General features: G+C 40.6%; 1 protein-coding gene across 3 annotated transcripts in view; it reads left to right on the forward strand.

The window, feature by feature from the left end:
• The window catches only part of ULK4 (unc-51 like kinase 4), a 388,751-nt gene that overhangs the window by 154,941 nt on the left and 213,853 nt on the right, over positions 1-19,957 (forward strand). For all 3 annotated transcript variants that reach the window (XM_073333132.1, XM_073333131.1, XM_073333133.1), the window contains 5 exons: positions 1,323-1,374; positions 1,611-1,705; positions 7,207-7,258; positions 7,358-7,502; positions 19,003-19,095. In XM_073333132.1, the coding sequence (XP_073189233.1) occupies positions 1,323-1,374; positions 1,611-1,705; positions 7,207-7,258; positions 7,358-7,502; positions 19,003-19,095 (437 nt within the window). The remainder of the gene's footprint in view (positions 1-1,322; positions 1,375-1,610; positions 1,706-7,206; positions 7,259-7,357; positions 7,503-19,002; positions 19,096-19,957) is intronic.

Below are 19,957 nucleotides of genomic sequence, written 5' to 3' on the forward strand. Positions count from 1 at the left end.
GTGGTCTTATAAATTCATCTGAACTAATCTATCAACTTACATTTCTTCCTGAAACCTCACTTGGGACTGCGAGAAAAGAAATTACACATACTAGATGTAGCCAGGACTCTGTACATTGACAGGAGTAAACCATTCAGACTGTTACTCCTTCTGATGGACACTGCTTATTTAAAAAAAACAATCAATCTCACGTGTATGAATCACGTGTGCACTTACAGAGGGATCCACTTGACAGTATCTCAAGGTACCACAGTTACTTTAAGATAAGTAACCATTCTTCTATGACCTGCTCTGTAATCATTTAAAAACAAAGATATAATGCTGTTGTTGCAGCTAGAAAACTCCTGTATGCATTTCTTAGGTATTAGGGAAAAGGTAATATGTTTTGGATGCACTTTTAACAATGTTATAGAAATACAATTTGTCATTCACATCCACAGGGCAGAAACTGGTAGTTCTATGAAATTATTTGAAAGCTTTTACCATAATACTGTATAGAAATGAGGTGTATAACTTGAAGGTGAGAAAGATGATGCCAAAACATCTTTTGTCTGTGCAATAAAACTCTGACTTGATAAATATAAGTAATAGTGTATTAAATTCTGCTGAGAATTATTCCTTCTGTCGCAAGTAAGTATCAATAGCACGTCCTTTGCCTCCCCTGTGAAAGATATATACACTCATAAAAGTGAAATCAGACGAGAGGAAATGATTTAAATAGCCCAAGAACAGTGGGAATAATAGTTCCATATTTCCTTATCTCAAATCATTAATATTTTATGCTCACTGTTCCTCAGAATGATGATTTATGTAGGTTATAAAGTATGCTTTTCTCTATGTACTCCTGCATGTAAGTGCATCCATACAAAATGGACTATGTGTGGAGATCAAAAAGATGGCCCCAATTACAGAAAATTACATTTTCCAGAGGGTTTTTGGTCTTTTTCATGAGTTATTTTAACATAGCAGTATCCAAGAAAGTTCTAAGTCTCTTTTTAGAAAATGCAGGCTCTGTTACTAATCAAGTACACTATTTAATTGCTTCCTATTTATCTGGAAACTTCTTGACATTAATCGACTTAATGGGCCTCGTTGTAGAGTACTTTTGAGTACGTAGAACCTTTACAGAACTGCAAAATTATGTCATGAGAACTAGAATACAAATGCATTCAATGTTCATATATGAAAAATATTAAATATGATTAAGGACAGCATAGTCTTAATGAGGATGCTATGAGGTGCATGTTTGAGTGTAAAACATTTGTTGTTCTTTGTTTCTAAACTCGTTTTGAGTGTGTATATTTTACTTATTTTTTCTACAGAATTTTATCAAATCAATAGATTCGGGAGAAACTAACTTAAATGGAGCGGTAGGTAAGTTCATCTATGGCATTCTCATATCTTTATATGAATCTATTCTTACCAGGGGTGCTGGAACAATGTGTATAGTGGGGGTGCTGAGAGCCATTGAACCAAATGTAAACCCTATATATGATTGAAACCACTTCAAATCAGGGGGTGTGGCAGCACCCCCAGTACCCCTAGCTCCAGCACCTATGATTCTTACTGTAGCATGTTATAAAGAAAGACAATGATTCTTTTATGAACAGGTCAAGCTGCATCAGAAGAACTGATTAAGTCCACCTTATCAGCATTCGAAGTGGTAACACAGCATCCAGTCTTATTGACACTCCACTGCTCAACAGTAAGTCCTGGCAGAACATGAAACAATTGCATACATACTGGCTGAATTCCCACTAATAAACGGAATGTTTCAAGTAGTCGGTAGTTATTAGGGTCTTGACTTAAAATATGTATGGTCAGAAAATAGAAAAAAGTTTTAATTATTTTTTGATTGAAAAAGATTTGTTCGGTTATAGAAAGATCTAAATTTAAAAGATGAACAGATATGTTCAGGTTCAATTTATTGTGTCCAAATAGTTGAAAAGGTGCAAAAAGAGTCAGATGTTTTGTCCAAAATTAGCTCTGGAAATTTATTTGTTTTTAAAATGATTTTGTATGCCAAAAGAACTGGATTGACCACTTTAGCCTCAGAACAAGAACAGCACTGAACATCAGTGGAAGTTTCCCCACTTTGTTCTGCCAGTATGCCTTAACCACGACCTGAAGAGATCCACCTCGAAGAGTAAAAGGGTATTTCAGCCTTCAAGGTCATTCAGTCCTTGTTCTTTCTCATGAGACTGCTACCAAGAGTACCAATTAATGTTGGTTATGGTGTTGATTTTTATTATTATATGGATACTTGTTAACTGGAAATTGGACTGTAATCACCAAACTCAACAGCCATCAAATTTCAACAGCCTTTGGTCATTAATAAACTGAGCTGAACTGACATGAACAAGTGGTCTAGAGATGAAAAACTGTGTCTCAGTTCTCCAATCCCCTTTCGGGGTGTGTGTTTTCAGCAGACTGTTAAGTTGTGAAGTTGTAAGAACTAAAACTAACAACAACAACAAAAATAGATGAGCTGGAATTAAAATCCCTGTTGTTGTTGTTGGTTTTGAATAGTTTACAGTAAACAACCCACAATATATGGGTGTTCGCCGAACAGTCAAGAAAGTCTAGTCCTCCCCACTAGTAGATAGGAATCAGATAGATAAGTAGATAGAGGTTATGGGAAGTGGAACAGGGATATGCAGTTTATCTTTAAGTCAACTCAATTCACTGTAAGCAGAATTGCAGAAGTAGTTAAGTAGAGATCTGGAGTGAATTCAAGTGAATGTTATCTCAGACACCTATCAGCATGTAAATTGATGGTTAGACACCATTCCAAGAGCATACGGTTTCTTAAGATAATGATTCTGTGCTTTTTAGTGTGACCTCCATAAAAGAGATGCATGTTTCTTTCAAAATATTAACTGAAATTTCAGTACCTTCTATCCGTGCATTATATTAAATTATAAGGTCTGTTTTTTTCTGAAATAAATTGCAGCAAGAAGGCAGGTGCCTTTTAGTATACATACTCCGCAACATATTGTGACAAAAAGTGAGGAGTGACTATCCCACTTCACTTCACTTCACTTCAAAATTATCACTAAGCTGTACTTTCACTGTGCTGTAGCAATGTCCACCAAACCGCAAGCTGGTTCACTGTAGATTCACGCCCTGATTTGCTGTGCAGTAACTTGCCATGTAGACAAACCCTTCATTTGTTTCCTAGCTCTGTGTAGATCAAAAATGCTGTAAGAATCCGTTTTAGTCCCAGACTAAGAAAGGGCAGAGTCATGTGGGTGTGTGTGTTTGTTTTTTTTTTAATTTAACCCAACTTTTTTCACTTTAAAAATATTCAAGTTTTATTCAGGTGTTTTGCAAAGTTCTGTGGTAGTGTTTACTTTATCCAAACAATCACTATCAATAACCAGAACTAATTTTTGTGTCCACCCAAATGCTTGTTAAAGTTTATGAAGTATGGCACTTTTGTATACAGACAGAATCCTTTCCCAGTTTTCAAATGGATGTCTTTTTAAAAAAATATATTTATTAACTGAAAATAACTACTTCCATTGCTTATGAACAATTAGTTTTGAGAAAATAATCTGTCACTTGCCTGCTTCATTTCCATCGATAAGTTTTCTCTTTCTCCAGACCAGTATCAGTGTCCAATAAATGGCCATTCAAACCCCATATATAGTGGGGAAAGTGCCCTGAATTTAGTATGCTAGGTTGAAGAGATCTGTTTTAATCCATCATAACTGATTCTGTAACCGCATCTGCCGCTAATAGTGTGAACTGTAATTAGTTTACCACTTGCAGGGTCTAGTGTGCTAATTATTTTGGGAAGTACAGCTTACCATTACTGTAGAGGAAAGTGCTACCTCATCTTACATGATGCATAAAAAATATTTTTAGAAATACTGTTACTCAAGGGATATCTTTTAATTGCTACAGGTTGGGCATGAGTGGAATCTATGAATATAAATGCCAGCACCCAAAGGAACTTAAAGCTTTTTTTAAAAGTTGAAGCAAGACATGTTCACAGTTCCAGATCAATACTTTAAATATAAAAATGGTTACTAGGATATCCTTTTACTAGCCAGAAATGTGTATCTTCAATAGGTCCCAGAGGTTAGGATGATTTCTTTAGACAAAGTTGCCTACCATCACTGTGTCATGAATTAAAAAAATTAGCCAAAGCCTTCTTGAGTGGTGCATAACATTTGCTCCCCAACAGCAACATTGAAATTGTTTTAGTTTCCAATAGCAAATTAAGAAAAGATGGTGTTTGTTAACCTTTTTTAAAAAAACAAGAACATTCCTTTTAAACAAAAAGAAAAATCATTTTACCTACCTATTGGCCCAGTACTCCCTTATATGGGACTAATCCACACAGGAATAGACACTCCCTGAAATTGCTTATTTTCTATTTGATTCTTGCATATCAGGGAGTTGTTTCCCTAGATGTCCACAGAATAGGCCAGGGATCCTACCTCCCCCTAAACCTCACAATGAGCCACCAGAGACCCTGCTATCAAGTTACCACTGGCCCCTCTGGCTTCTGCAGGGGTCACTCTGTCAGGAGCTCTCTTGACCTCAGGTGCCCAAGTACCTGCCCATCCCATGACTCTTTCAGAGGCTTGCACAGCATAGAGAGGAAGCAGTATATCTTACTGCATGTTCTGTCTGCAAGTTTTGTAAAGGAGGAAGAGGGGATAATGCATCAGTTTTGATTCCCTGCAAAGCTTTGGAACTGGACCCCCAAGAAGCCTCCGCATAAGGGGAAAGGGAGCATGTTGTCGTGGCAGCACTCCTCCATTTCTACACCCTTCCCCACTACATCTGCATAGACTCCATTTCTTCATATATATGTAGAAAAGAGTAGATGAAACAAAGGAAGGAAACAAAGCTGTCTGTCCCCTTCATGTTCCACAATATTATCAGTGGGCTTTCCCCTCTCTACTATATGATGGAAGACTGACTAACCTTTTCTCCTCCCTGAGGTGTAGGAATCCAGTCTTGTCTATTGCGTATAAGTTCTTATAATGTCTTCATCATCCTAGTATCTGGGTACCTTCCAGTAGCATATTACAATGTGTGTTTGTCATCTGTCATATATGGTTTGTTCTTCCTCTCATTCTCGCCCTATGGGGGATTTGTGCATGCAGTGTAGTGTTTTCTTTTGGTCTGTATTTTTTGTTGGTGATGTGTTTTAGGTTTGGGTTATTTTACAATTATTTTTGTTTTAGTATGTATGCTATGCTCTGTGTTAGAGAAGGCAAGGTTGAAGAAGTGCACCTTACACGTGGAGTGGGAAGGTGGTGAGGTTTGTGATAGTGCTTAATTCCTGGGGAGTTCATTCCACGCTCTTGAACTGGCCCCCAAGAAAGCTCTGTCTCTTGCACAGATGAATTTTACACTTATGGTCGAAAGTTCCATTGTGACTGAGGGGGAAAGTTGTCAACCATGACCTTCATCCTGGATCTTTAGGCTTTTTTTAAAGATATGCTGGGCCCATGCAATAAAGCACCATGAAGATAAGGACCAAGACATTGAATTTGATTGAATATTCTATGGGAAGCCAGGGTACAGAGTAGAGGAGGTAGGTTTGGTACGCTTAAAGTAGCCTGTATGCTGAGGAGACGCATTACAACATTCTATAGTAAATAAAGTTTCCTAATGGCTGATGTGTATGGCATTGGTGTAGTCCAGGCAGGAGGTGGTGAAAACATGTATAACTGAGACCAGGTCATTGTCTGCCATAAGATGATGGTGTTTCCTAGCCAGCCAGAGATGATAGCAGCATCTGTGAATAATGCTTTCTGTGCGAGAAGTAGCATCAGCAAGGAATCCAGGAGCATTCCTAAACTAGGATCTGAATTGAGTGGCAGAAGAAGTGATCCCATACACTCTTACCCATCTCACAGGTCTGTTGTGAGACTTGCTTAGTTAGCATTCGTAAAGCAATTTAAAGTCCTCCATTGAAAGGCGCTATGAAGTGCTAAGTCATTTTATTACTTATTCTATTATATATGTATTGTAAAGGCTATGAAAGATTTCATAATGATAAAGTATTGAAAAATGCACCTTATACATTATTAAGGCTTTGAGTGCTCTATGAAATGAAATGATTAGTCTCCAAACAATGAATTGTTAACCATTGTAATGTGCCATTTTTGTAACATTCAAATAAATTCAGTGGAACTAAACTGATTTATACTAACTAAGAAGCTAGCCACAAATACATATTTTTGAAACATCATATCTTACATTCTGTTCAGAGCAATTGAGGCACCCACCTTATGGTGGCATGGTGAAATTTGTTTCCACTTGATTTTTTTTTTTTGTGGTGGTGTTATCTTTTCATTATTTGATTTGTGTAGTTTACTGAAATGATTAACTAGTAATATTAACTTCTCAGTTTTAGGATCTGTGACCTGCCCTCGATGCTCAAGATTAGTTTACTGTATTGTATTGCTTCTGATGATTTTCATCTCTTCTCCTGTTGAGTTTTCCATTCCCAATAACTTTTTATTTGCTTGTTAGATGGCTGAATTTGCATAAAATTTAAGATAAAAATAAGCTATCATTTCACTAAAGAGGGGACTTGATGTATCAGACTGGAATATATTGCTCAGTGACTCTAGGGAATATAGAAACATTTTCTTGGAGTATATTTTTTTCAAAATTCAAGACTTCAGTCTCTAAATCTGAATCTCAATGGGAACCTATGGATGACTGTACTGGAAAGAACCAATGGTTTATCTAGTTGAAGTATCCACTCTCTGAAATTGATGATGGTGAATGCTTAGGTGTGGATGGTGTGAAAATTCCACAACGTACCTTAACTATCATTGGAGGAAATTTCTTCCTAATCCCATCTGATTAGTTTATGGACTGGAGCATGGGGATTAATACACGTGGTAATTTTATTTTAGCTTCTTTAATATCTAAATTCGGCATCAAATTCTGCTTTTTAAACTAAAAAGAATTTTCTCAGTAAATTGTGCCAACATTGATACTACTGTTTTTGATATACAGATGTTATCTATGACTTTATAGTGATTTACTAGACCAAAGTGAACTTGGTGGCCTAATAAGTGTGATTATGGATGAATTTCCATGATTGTTCAGTTCATCCCTTTGATTAAAGACTCTAGCAGTGGAATAAACAGATTATGTATATATTTCTGAGTTCTGTTTTTTCTTTCTGAATGATCTAAACCAGATCTTTTTAATGCTCTGTTTTAGGTTGTGGACTATATCCTCCCACCCTTAATTTCTTTGGTTCATAGTCAGAATGGTAAGTACATGGCCACATCAACTAAAATTTCCATGAATTCCACATTTTGTTTTAATTAGACTTCAGTGTGGTCACATTCTTGGCACATTTATTTTCAAGTGGAATGGAGACTCTTCAGCTTGCGGTTGCTTTCAGAAACCACATCACTGCTTGTGAGCCACGAGGTCATGGCTGAGGAGAAAGAGGAGAGCCTTGACTCAAACAACAAGCTTCTGTGTCTCATTAGAGATTCATTGCTGCCTCAGTAAGTACAGTACTGCTGCTCTAATGGGGAATAATTTGATATCCAATCCATTTTGACTATATATTTGTTTTAAATACTTTTTTGATGTAAACAATAAAACAAAAATAGTAGTAAGTAATGATGAATTGGTGTCACAGATTTTTCTGCCAGATGTTTGCCTACCAAATCCATTCAGTACTTGGGATGGGATCCCTGGAGTACAACCTGGAACGTGGGACTGCTGTGCCCCCTAAACTCTCCTAGTCTGGGCTGTCTCTCTCAGTGCAATAAAAGTGACAAACAGCAAACCCTTCCAGGAGCTGTGATCACTCAGCCATCAGCATGTGGAGATTCACACCGAGCTAAATTGCAGGAATGCTCTCTCAGCCACTCATGAATCATAATGAGAGAAGCATCAGCCAATCACTCCAGCTCCCAGCCTTGCCCCCCAGACGTATACCCTCTCATATTGCTCAAGACTCCCTTGGACAGTGTAAACTCATTAATTAGCTCACCACTCCAACAAAGGGTAGTGAACGTGCAACAGCCTTTGTTAATCTGAGCTGAGATTCCCCAAGCACCTCCACTAAACCCACACTGTTTTAGGTAAATTATAAAACAGATTTATTAACTACAGAAGGCTAGCTTTTAAGTAGCAGGCATAGAGAGCAAAGTTGATTAAGAAATTTAAAATAAATTTGCAGACCTAAATTCTAACTTTAACAGACTAAGCAAGATTTGAATCAAACAGCTTTTCTCACCCTAATAGATGTTACAGACAGCTCATAGTCCTCAATACACAGGCTGTATTCGCTTTCAGCCTAGGACTCCTCTCCCCAGTTCAAAGTCTTTATCTTCCAGGTGTGGAGATGCGGGAGGAGGGAGGCCAAGTGGTGATGTCACTGTCCCTCTTTTATACTTCCTTCCCGAAACTAGAAAGATCCTTGCTGTGACATGGGAGTTAGACAGCCCTCATTGCATACATGCCCTCTCCAAGGAGTCTCTGGGATAGCAGATTCTTCTTGATGGGCCATCAATGCCTGTCTGGCCAGAGATAGTTGCCTCAACCTCACAACATATTTCATTAACATATATAGCAATACTTCATAACTGTACATAAAATGATAGTGCACACAATCCAACAGGATATTAATGCTCAGCAAATCAAGACTTTTTAAACGATACCGCGCAAGACATACTCTGTACCAAACCTATAATACTCCGATCACAGTGGTGAATATGGGGTTTCCGGTGCACAGAGGTACAGAGTGTGTCAATGACACAAATAGAACTTCTGTGGGACATCCAAGTTGCATCTCAGTGATACTGTCTCCATGGTTTCTCGTAGAACAAGACAAGAATTTCCCTCAGCTCTTGGGCTGTGATTTAAACAAATCCATGTTTGCCCAGCTAATGAGTTAAGAATAGTTCTTCTTTGAGTAGATTCAGCCATGTATTTCATATAAGCGTGCATCCAGTGCACCAAAGCCCTAGAACTTTGCCCAGAAATACCCACAGAATGGCACTCATACCCTGCTGCCCTAACCCTCCTCTAGCTATGTAAGGACAGCATTGCCCCAATCCCCCTCAAGTTTTTTCTCACCTCCTACAGCTAGCGTCAGAGCTCAGTGAGGTGTGTTCACCTTGCATTTTCAGTCTCGGTTTTCTGAGAGGTTTTTCTTGTTTTATTCTATATAATAGTTAGTGGTACTTTAGGTTTAGTTTAGTGTTAGTTTGAGTAGTTGTCTGCCCTGTGTGATGCCCTCATCAGGGCTCAAACATTGTCCATTGCAAGGAGGGGCTATCCCCAATAGCGATCCCCACATGAGGTGCTTGTTGTGCCTCTGTGAGGGACACATAAAGGAATAGTGCTCCATCTGTAAGTCATTCAACAAGAGAACTCAGGTGGTGAGAGGCTTACAGCTGAAGCAGCACCTTCTGGAGCAGGCCATAAGGCCTGCTTCAACACCAAGGCACTCGTCTGATTGGCGGTCACCTATGTAACCAGCAAGTGATGCCGGTCCAAATTCAGACCCTGCTGTTTCTCCCAGTAGGAAGAGGAGTCATTGTCCCTCGTTTGGTGTGGCAAGAAAGAGGTCCCATAAGACTAAAGGGGACCGTGCCATGTAGAATTGCCAATTTTGGTTGGATGTATTCCTGGAGATTTCATCACATGACATTTTTTAATTCTTGGAGACTCCAGGTCAGTCCTGGAGGGTTGGCAACCCTAGTGCCATGGCTTGGGGAAACTCTTCATCACCTTTCAAGAGGAGTGCTGCCCGGCACTGTACTCCTTCCGGCACATGGGATGGAGCAGGTCCATCCAATCATTCCCTAGTACTGCGCTGAGATCAGTGAGAGCTCATACTGTTGACTCCAGGTCTAGTCATGGGGCATCCATTGAATCTGGTACTGATGATGTAAGCACCAGCGCTGACTGTCTCCATGCCGTTGGCATATCAGGTGGCTTCAGACCTGATTTGCCTTTCAGTCTCTAACTCTCCACTAGTTCAGGAGTCTTCTGGTGCCATTATGTCTACTGCTTCATCTTCCTTTGTTTCCTTGGCATCTTCTGACTGTGTTGCAGAGGTGCTGAGTTTCTTTGCACTGCAGTTCGCACTGTCCACATCTCAGGCTGTGGAATTGAGGCTGATGCTGTGCCCAACACTGAAGGCCCCCTTGATGCAGGTGTCATTGCCCTCTCTACACTGTCATTGCCCTGGCAGCAGATCTTGTTATCAAACTCTGTACCATCCTTGGCCTCTGTCATAAATATAAAGGGAAGGATAAACACCTTTAAAATCCCTCCTGGCCAGAGGAAAAACCCTTTCACCTATAAAGGGTTAAGAAGCTAGGATAACCTCACTGGCACCTGACCAAAATGACCAATGAGGAGACAAGATACTTTCAAAGCTGGAGGGGGGGGGGAGAAACAAAGTCTGTCTGTGTGATGCTTTTGCCGGGAACAGAAAAGGAATGGAGTCTTAGAACTTAGTAAGTAATCTAGCTAGATATGCGTTAGATTCTGTTTTGTTTAAATGGCTGATAAAATAAGCTGTGTTGAATGGAACGTACATTCCTGTCTTTGTGTCTTTTTGTAACTTAAGGTTTTGCCTAGAGGGATTCTCTGTGTTTTAAATCTGATTACCCTGTAAAGTATTTACCATCCTGATTTTACAGAGGTGATTCTTTTACTTTTTCTTCAATTAAAATTCTTCTTTTAAGAACCTGATTGCTTTTTCATTGTTCTTAAGATCCAAGGGTTTGGGTCTGTGTTCACCTATGCAAATTGGTGAGGATTTTTATCAAGCCTTCCCCAGGAAAAGGGGTGTAGGGCTTGGGAGGATTTTGGGGGGAAAGACATTTCCAAGCAGGCTCTTTCCCTGTTACAATTTGTTAGATGCTTGGTGGTGGCAGCAATAAAGTCCAGGGGCAAAAGGTAAAATAGTTTGTACCTTGGGGAAGTTTTAACCTAAGCTGGTAAAAATAAGCTTAGGAGGTTTTTCATGCAGGTCCCCACATCTGTACCCTAGAGTTCAGAGTCGGGGAAGGAACCTTGACAGCCTCTGTGCAGATGCCTTCTCTGGTATTGTGTGGGAGCATGATTTACTCAGTACTGCTGGTGCTGATTCCCTCTCCCTTTTCACCACTGATATCATGCCACATGTTGTGCTTCAGATTGGTCAGATCATTTGTTCACCCTATTGGGGCTGACGTCCCTGTTGTCACCAGAGAATCTTTGAGACCCCTCGAGGTTCTGGTTAGAGTGGTCATCCTCTCTGTCATCACCCAATATGGTGATCTATGATGTCTGATGCCTGAGTACCAAGGTTGGCATCATTCCTGCAGTCGGGACTGGGGGTCTTGACCCGGTGCCTACTGACCACCAATGCCATATCCTTTTGCCCAGTGTCCTCCTTATGACATGCCTCGGTTTTTGAGGTCTTACTCTTCGACTCACTCCAGAGCAAGATCACCAGTCCCATTAGTGGCTCTCATTCCCAAACCATAGCTACAAGCGACTACTGAGCCTTTTCCCTCTGTGCCTCCAGGATTATCCATAAGAACAGCCGTACTGGGTCAGACCAATGGTCCATCTAGCCCGGTATCTTGTCTTCCAACAGTGGCCAATTCCAGGTGCTTCAGAGGGCAATCATTCAGTGATCCATTGCCTGCCATCCACTCTCAGGTTCTGGCAAACAGTCTAGGGACACTCAGAGCATGGGGTTGCATACCTGACCATCCTGGCTAATAGCTATTGATAGACCTATTCTCCATGAACTTATCTAGTCCTTTTTTGAATCCCATTATAGTTTCCATTCTGTAAAGTGACCATTTATTCCTACCCTTTGTTTCCTATCTTTTAACCAGTTACTGATCCATGACAGGACCTTCTCTCTTATCCCATGACTGCTTATATTGACTGGATCACCCTTGTTTACATGTTTGTTTGTTCCCCTCAAAGAATTCTGATAGATTGGTAAGGCATGAATTCCCTTTACAAAAGCCATGTTGACTCTTTTCCAACAAATTGTGTCCATCAATGTATATGATGATTCTGTTCTTTACTATACTTTCATCCAATTTGCCTGGTACTGAAGTTAGGCTTACCAGCCTGTAACTGTCTGGATCACCTCTCAAGCCTTTTTAAAAAATTGGCATCACATTAGCTATCCACCAGTCACCAGGTGCAGAAGCCGAGTTAAATGATAGACTATATGCCACACTTAGTAGTTCTGCAATTTCATATTTGAGTTCCTTCATAACCCTCTTGGGCGAATACCATCTGGTTCTGGTGACTTAGTACTGTTTAATTTATCAATTTTGTTCCAAAACCTCCTCTGTTTACACCTCAGTCAGGGACAGTTCCTCAGACTTCTAACCTAAAAAGAATGGCTCAGGTGTGACTAACCAGATCCTGTGGTGCAAAACCAGGACCTGTTGTTGGCACAGCAAACCACCTCTTCATCCTCTCTGGATGACTCATCTGTGCCAGGCTCCTCCTCCTCCTCCCTAGATGCCTAAACAGTTTAACACATAAGGACCTTAGGCTACCTTAGGTATCCAGGTGGAATTTCTGCAGGACAATATGCATAAGCTGCTGGATGTTCTCCAACCATCAGCTCCAGGAAGAGTAGTCCTGGTTACATGAGGCTCTGTTGGAGTCTGCAGAGGCCCTACAGACTCCTGCTTTGTTGTCTCTCACAGGGAAGTGTTCAGAGAAGTGATACTTTATTCCCATGCAGGGTTTCTACTCCCACCCAACCCCTAACTCTCTTGAGATAACTGCAGCAAATGACAGGGAAGACATAAATATACATCTACGGACAAAGAGTCCAAAAGGATGGACTTAATGGGGAGGAACATTTATATTTTCTCTTCCCTGCAGATGTGGTTTGCAACCCAACAGATGTTGCTCTCTAAATATGGCTTTTGCTCTCTAAATATGGCTTTGTTAATTGGGTGCCCATGTCTGAGTTTGCAGAGAAGTTGCTAAAAGCCTTAAAGAGTTTAAGGCATTCATTGGAGAAAGCCTTATGGGAACCAAGATTTCTTTACTGTCATCTCTAGACCTGGCAGATATCTCAGCCAGAATTATGGCATTGGCTGTGACCATGAGGAGATTCCTGAGGGCTGCAGAATTCAGGCATTATACCTGAGGGCCAGCAGACCATGGCTGGAAAAGTTTTTGGAAAAGCTCAATGAGACCCTGCGCTCTTTTGCGTTCCTTGGGAATTATATGCCAGCTGTACAGGGATGCCCCTATACGTGTTTCTTTCCAGTAAGGCAGTGGGACTACCCCAGGAAAGGACATAGATCCCAGAGGTGAAGGCCCACTGGTTCCAGATTTAGCTATCCACGTCATCCTCCTGCAACATCCAGCAAGCACTCATTTTGACTTCTGTGTCCAGGACAGTGATCCAGTGGTGATCAATGCTTTTCACCTGCACTGGGAATCAGCACTCCTGTATGCTTTTCCTCCAACTCTGATCATCCCACAAGTCATTCTCTAACTGAAATTGTATTGTGTCAGGCTTATTCTCACTCCTCCAGGACGGCCTAGATAATGGTGGTTCTCTGACCTCCTTGCGTTATCAGTCCAGCCTCCCATATCTCTTCCTCTTCATCTGGGCTCCTGGCTCAGTATCACAGCCAGATTTCACATCCAGCACTCATCTCCCTGCATCTTGTGGATACTGGATGGTTAGACGAGGAGAGAAATGATATTCAGAGGTGGTCTGGCAAATCTTGCTTAATAATAGAAAGCCCTCCATCAGAACGTCCTATTTGGCCAAATAGAAGTGGTTCTCAATATGATTGTTAGCCTGGGGAATTCAAGTGAAAATGGTTTGTATACAGGACAACTCTGAGTACCTGTTACACCTTGAGGTTTCTGATTTTTCACTTAATTAGTTGAGAAAGCACTTGGTGGCAATTTTGGCATTTCACCTACCCATCCATCGGAAATAGGTATTTTTGAACTCCATGGTAATGAAATTCTTGAAAGGAGTCATTCAGCTCCATTTCAGGCTCAAGAACTGAGAGGCTCGCTATCCAGTTGTATGGAAAAGGGGGATTTAATAGTTTAATTTGTGCTGACTTTATTTTTAAAGGGGACTCTGGCTGGCCTACTTTGTGTGTGTAATTGAAGCCTGCAAAAAGTCTGCCCACATTCAATTGATTCAAGTGAGAGATTCTCGCAGGTCTTAGAATGTTGCTCTATATATCTGAAATGCAAAAGGGCAGCTTTAGAGAAATGCAGTATTGGCAAAGATTTTCTTATCATGTACTGTATACATGACTGGCACCCTCTACTTGAGTTTAAGAATGGTAATTTTGGGTTAGAAATATTAGTGCGTTTGTAGATCAGTATGTTATTTTTTTTTCCCTACCTTTCATTGAGTGGAATGTTTTCATTTCTTTCAATGAGAGATTTTATTTTTTCTGGGTATTTGGTAACCAATACAAAACTTTTGGAAATAATAAAATAAACAGGGATGGTTGAAATGGTTTGTATTAAATAAAAACTGACCAAAATGTTCCTCAAACTCAGATCACACCAACCCTTTTTCATATATGAAAACGTTTTTTAATCTTTTAAAATACAGAAAATAATATTTCGCATTTACCCATTCCTTTGCACTTCCTGGTTTTGGTTGAGATCTCATGTGCTGAAATGTGATTAAGATTATCATGTGGTGGTTCTTGGCAGATTTCCAGCCCAGCTCTTCAAACTAAAATCTTGGATCGTTCAGATAGGGAGGAGGTAAATGTTTAGAATTTTTAGTGGTTAAAGAAACTCCAAAACGTCTGGGTTCCCTTGACACTATTTATATGTGAGAAAGATGGCAATATAGCAATTTACCAGATTATAGTTGAAATTTACCAAATAATTATTTTCATCTCTAAAAACTGAGTTTATTAGTTTGTATGTTTCTTCATGTGATGAAAATATTAGTCATAGATATTCACACTGTAATGGCTTAGGAGCAGAGAGACTTGTTCTCCACATAGAAGGTACAGCACTGGGTTATTTGTGATTCATAACCCTATATAGTTTTCCAGAAAAAGTTAATCATAATTGCCACAAAAAGAATGTTCATTTTAGCAGTTCTGGATTTTTTGTGTGGTATTTGGGTCGATTAATCACTTGGCTATAGAATTACTTAGTACGCCGAAATATCTTACCCTAAATATTTCACTTATGTTACCTTTGGGGGAAAAAAACTGGAGTTTCAAGTAAAAACAAATAACTAAGACTGATTTTATTGAACACATGGGAGATTGAGGTTAAATAAATATAATGGTAATCATTTATTTTTTAAATAATATATCTTCTCTGTGAACATTAACAAGTTACCAAGTACCACATTTATAAGCATGTAGGCCTAAAATTAGGCTTCTATATCAATATTTATTAATATTGTTAGGAATTATCAGTTTTTGAGACCTAAATCCATGTTTTGTGTAACAAAATCAGAATTTTGAGAGCTAATTTAGGTGACTACCTTTAGGCTCCCTTGTTTAAAAATGTAGTCCCAGCAGTCCTTGCCTTGACTATAAGCATGCATGAGTAGTCTCATTGAGATCAGTAAGACTACTTGCATGTGTAAGTGTTTGCAGGATTGGGGCCTATGTCACTAGTGAATTAAGATATTTTTTTCTAATGTGAGAGAAAGAGAAGTTCATTAATCACAAATGAGAAAATGTGTTTTATTTCAGGTATTGGAATTTATTAGTTGGAAAGTACAAGCTTTAATTATTACAGATAAAAAGCTACCATCAAGTATTAAGTCTTTGGTCTACCATGCATGATAGTAAGTTCAGTTCCTGGTATTTCCTTCCAAAGATGTCATGGACTTGGAACATAATATGGCTAGCACACTTAGCTTAGCAGCGAGTACCAGTGATGTGTTGCTGACAGCAAGCCCTGCCTTGCTCACACATGTACTGTGTGAAATGGGACTACTTTAATACACATTAGGGAACTTTTAGTGTATGCCAGCAGGTTTCACACAGGCCAGTTCGTTTGTGATGTGCGGAATGTTCCCTAGAATTTATACCTCTCTGGTGCAGATTAGTGCACTGTGTACACAAGTCCGTAGGAGTGTCTTTTTCTGTGAAGGGAGTCCCATAGATGCCAAGATAACCAGTGATATGTGTTGGTAGTTTTTAGAAAACACTTATGCAATATGAAAACATTGTGGTGTCAAAAACATGGTATTCTTTCTTTTACTAATCCCCTCATTTTTCCTTTTTAAGTTCTTCATGCTTTACTTTGATGAATAATGGAATGTCTCGTCTGTTGCCTTTATCTCTTCCAAATGTCTAGATTGGCCTTCCTAAAGGAAGCACTTACTAATGAAAGGTGCTGTTTTTGACAGGAGTGAGTCAGTCTGTGTTTGTCTGTTTGTCTCTGTCTCTTACTCACTCTTGTATCTTATTTCATCCCTTCTCTTCCCCATTACCATATGCAATTATTTTACAGCTGTTCATTTCCTTAAAAGAAATAGAAATATCCTTATTCCTCTGGTAAATCAAAGATTGTCATGTTGTTAGAAGACATATCAGTGTCCATGTTGATATTCAGCATCTTGTTTCCTCTTTACCAGGCTTTCGGTTAGTGGATTTTGCATGGGTCTTTTCAAAGATTTCTTTCTTGTACCTCTTTACTGATCCGGACTTTCCATACATGTTTTCACTTTTATCTGCATGTAAAGTTGATCAGACATTTCATCCAGATTTGCTGTTCTTGCCTGTGTACTATATCTGCTTGTGTGTTATGTACAATCTTCAGTTGTCTTTAAAAATAAATAAATAAAGCAAACTTTGAGGGGAATGAGTTGATGTTAGGTGGTAGGTAACTAATATTCATGTCTCCCTCACTACATGGCATTTTAGAAGTAAAAAAAACCTGATTGGAGTTGTTGCACATTCACTAGCATTCCTTGGAGGATGAAAGTGCACTTAATTCAAAACAGCCCCCCCCCTTCCCTCCCACCCTGGTGCTTTAAAAGGTTTTAAATTGCAAAAAAAAATAAACAAAATCAATAATCTAAGTTGGGTCACACATCATCCCTCGTACGATATTTCTGAGCTCCGCATAGCACTTATACCTTTTACTATTTTAAGATTCTTTGTGTAAAATGATTTTTTGTCATTTTACTGCTGACCTTTTGAAAATGTAGATATACATGTTACTAAAGGACTCTATTAATACTGCATTTCTTCCTTTGTATTTTCTTCCCATAAACTGGGATTAATTTTTGTGAAGCTCTGCTTTTGAAACTTCATATCCAAGTAGTGGACTTATTATACAGTTCCAAAGAGTTAGGATCCCTGAGAGTGCTTGTTGGACCTAATTTTAAAGCCTGACCTGAACGTGACTAGACCACAGTTGACCCAAATGCAGGAGTGTCAAGTTGTGTTCATACTGGACCTGACTCTTGTAGTTGCGTCACATTGCATTGGGCTGCAAAGTTAGTTGCAGAGGGGTAGCAACCAGAGCCAGCAGACCAGTGTGGCCAGGGCATTGCAAACAGACCTATGTGCCTCTGTCATTCACAGGCCTGCCTTGTTTCCCCACCCTGTCCTGCAGCTGCCCCAATGAACATGGGATTGTCTGCTCCTGCACCCCCATGGGACCACAGCCCTCATAGGGTTGTCAGCTGTCTGGTTTTTTACAGGAATATCTGGTTGAAAAGGGACCCTGGTGGCGCCAGTCAGCATTGCTGACCGGGCTGTTAAGTCTGATTGGCGCGGGGCTGGCAGGCTCCCTACCCAGCTCCCAAGAAGTGGCCAGCATGTCCCTCCGGCTCCTAGGCATAGGGGCAGCCACAGAGGCTCTGTGCGCTGTCCTCGCCCCGAGCACCGGCTCCGTAGTTCCCATTGGCCAGGAACCATGGCCAATGGGCACTGCAGAGGCAGGCCTTGCGGGCAGAGGCAGCATATAGAGCCCCCCGTAGGAGCCAGAGGGACATGCTGGCCACTTCCCAAGAGCTGCCTGAGGTAAGCACCACCTGGAGCCCTCCCCCCCACCCCCCCTCCCACGCCCCTGCCCCAGCCCTATGAAAATGAGCAAGTGAGGGTGGGGGAGAGTGAGCAATGGATGGAGTGAGCGGAGATGGGGCCTTGGAGAAAGGGCGGGGCAGGGAAAGGATATTTGGTTTTCTGCAATTAGAAAGTTGGCAACCCTAAGCCTCCAGCCTGCAGCCAGGGCAGCCAGTCACCATGCCCCATTGCTGTGTGCATTTGGGAAAGTCCTTGTCCTCCTCCCCTCTGCTGCTACCTCTTGCCTGGCAGTGCTGTAGGGCTCCAGGCACAGGGGAAAGGTAGGTGTGGGCACAAGCCCTGGGACTGTGGGGTGGTGTGGGGTTAGCACCCATCTGCTGAGCCCCCTATAATCACCATCTTCTCACATTTCCTGAAATGCTGCAGCAAGGGCATCTTCTGCACAGGAACCATGAACTACTCCATGCCAGGCAGGGAGGTGGAGTGCAAGGCAAGGGATGCCCAATGCAAGAACCTGACTGGCCATGCCGTACCACTCTAATAACAGCTGAGGTGCACCACGTGTGTATGTGCACATTTGTGTATTTGTCTGTTTCTTAAGGTGGGAAACAGCTGGTGCGAGCATAACACTCCCTCCCTTGTCAGTGCTGCTGATGCCAGCCATTGTCCCATGTAAAGAAAAGACTATTTGCTGTAGCCCCAGCCTTGCCATGCCACCTCCAGGGATGTCCACAACCCCAGTCCACCTCTAGTCCTTTGGGCTTGATCTTAAAGCCTGACCCAAGCATATCCTATCCAACCTGCGCTCAACACTTGTGTTCAGGTTTGAATCAGGTTGCAAGGCCCTAAGGTCTTTGTCTTGTTATTGACTTGTAAAACAAAATCATTTTGGGTTGGTGATTTTCATAAAACTCTGGTAGCTGATATAATTTAAGCTATCACAAAACATCAGCTGTATGATACAGAATATCTCCGATTTTCACGATAATTACTTTCATTTTCATTGCAGATATGAGCACATTCTAATGGCACCTGACCCAGTACCAGTGTATGCTCTGAAACTGTTGGTAGCCCTGACTGAACATAGCCCTGCTCTTACTAGGTAACACAACTAAGCTTTCTCTCCTAATCAGAATTTTTCTCAATTCATCCTTATTCACTGTTCAATTAGAAATTAAGAATTATATAGATTTAAGTGCAGTTCATACTGATGAGATTGTGTTGAGAGACAGATCTTGGCAGTGTGTATTTGTTACAGGTAGAATTTTTGTAAGGCATAGTTTCTGAGCTGAAGTCTTTTGTATTACAGTTTGGTATGTGCTTGATTACTTTAATTATCTTTTAGCACAATTAGTTAAATATAAAAAGTGGGAATTTAAAAAACATTTCCTGAACTGTCCTTTATGCTAAACAAATAGATATAGATATATAGAGATATCTTATTCTGTGCAAATATTACATACTATGCCACCATATTACATAGGCTAATAATTCTAAAAGCTGATGAAATTTCCTTTACCTCACTACTGCTGGTAGGTGAGCCTTTCATCTCATTCTTCATTTCTGAGCATTGTCTTCTGAATTCAACCAATAACGTAGTGGCAAGACCAAATTAGGTTTCTGTATGATTCTGAACCTTCTAAAACCAAGTTGCTTAAAGATAACACGATATTCCATCAGGCTGTGATTAAAATGTTCAGACATGCCAGCCTGATCACAGTGAGAGGAGGCTTCTCCACTCACCCTCTGGTCACCTGAAAGGGCAGAATCCACACAGACAGACATGCGCGCGCGCGCACACACAGTCCAGCTACTTCCTGTTCCTCCCTGCTCCGTCCAGGTAAACTTTCTCCTCCCCCACCCCACTCAGTTTCAGAGGGAGCCCCCTATCAACAGCAACCCCTTTATTTCCAGGCAGCAAGACAAAAGTCCCATGGTGCAGAATGGTGGTCAGGACATTTCTT

The sequence above is a fragment of the Lepidochelys kempii genome, chromosome 2 (genome assembly GCF_965140265.1).
Source record: "Lepidochelys kempii isolate rLepKem1 chromosome 2, rLepKem1.hap2, whole genome shotgun sequence".
NCBI lineage: Eukaryota > Metazoa > Chordata > Testudines > Cheloniidae > Lepidochelys > Lepidochelys kempii.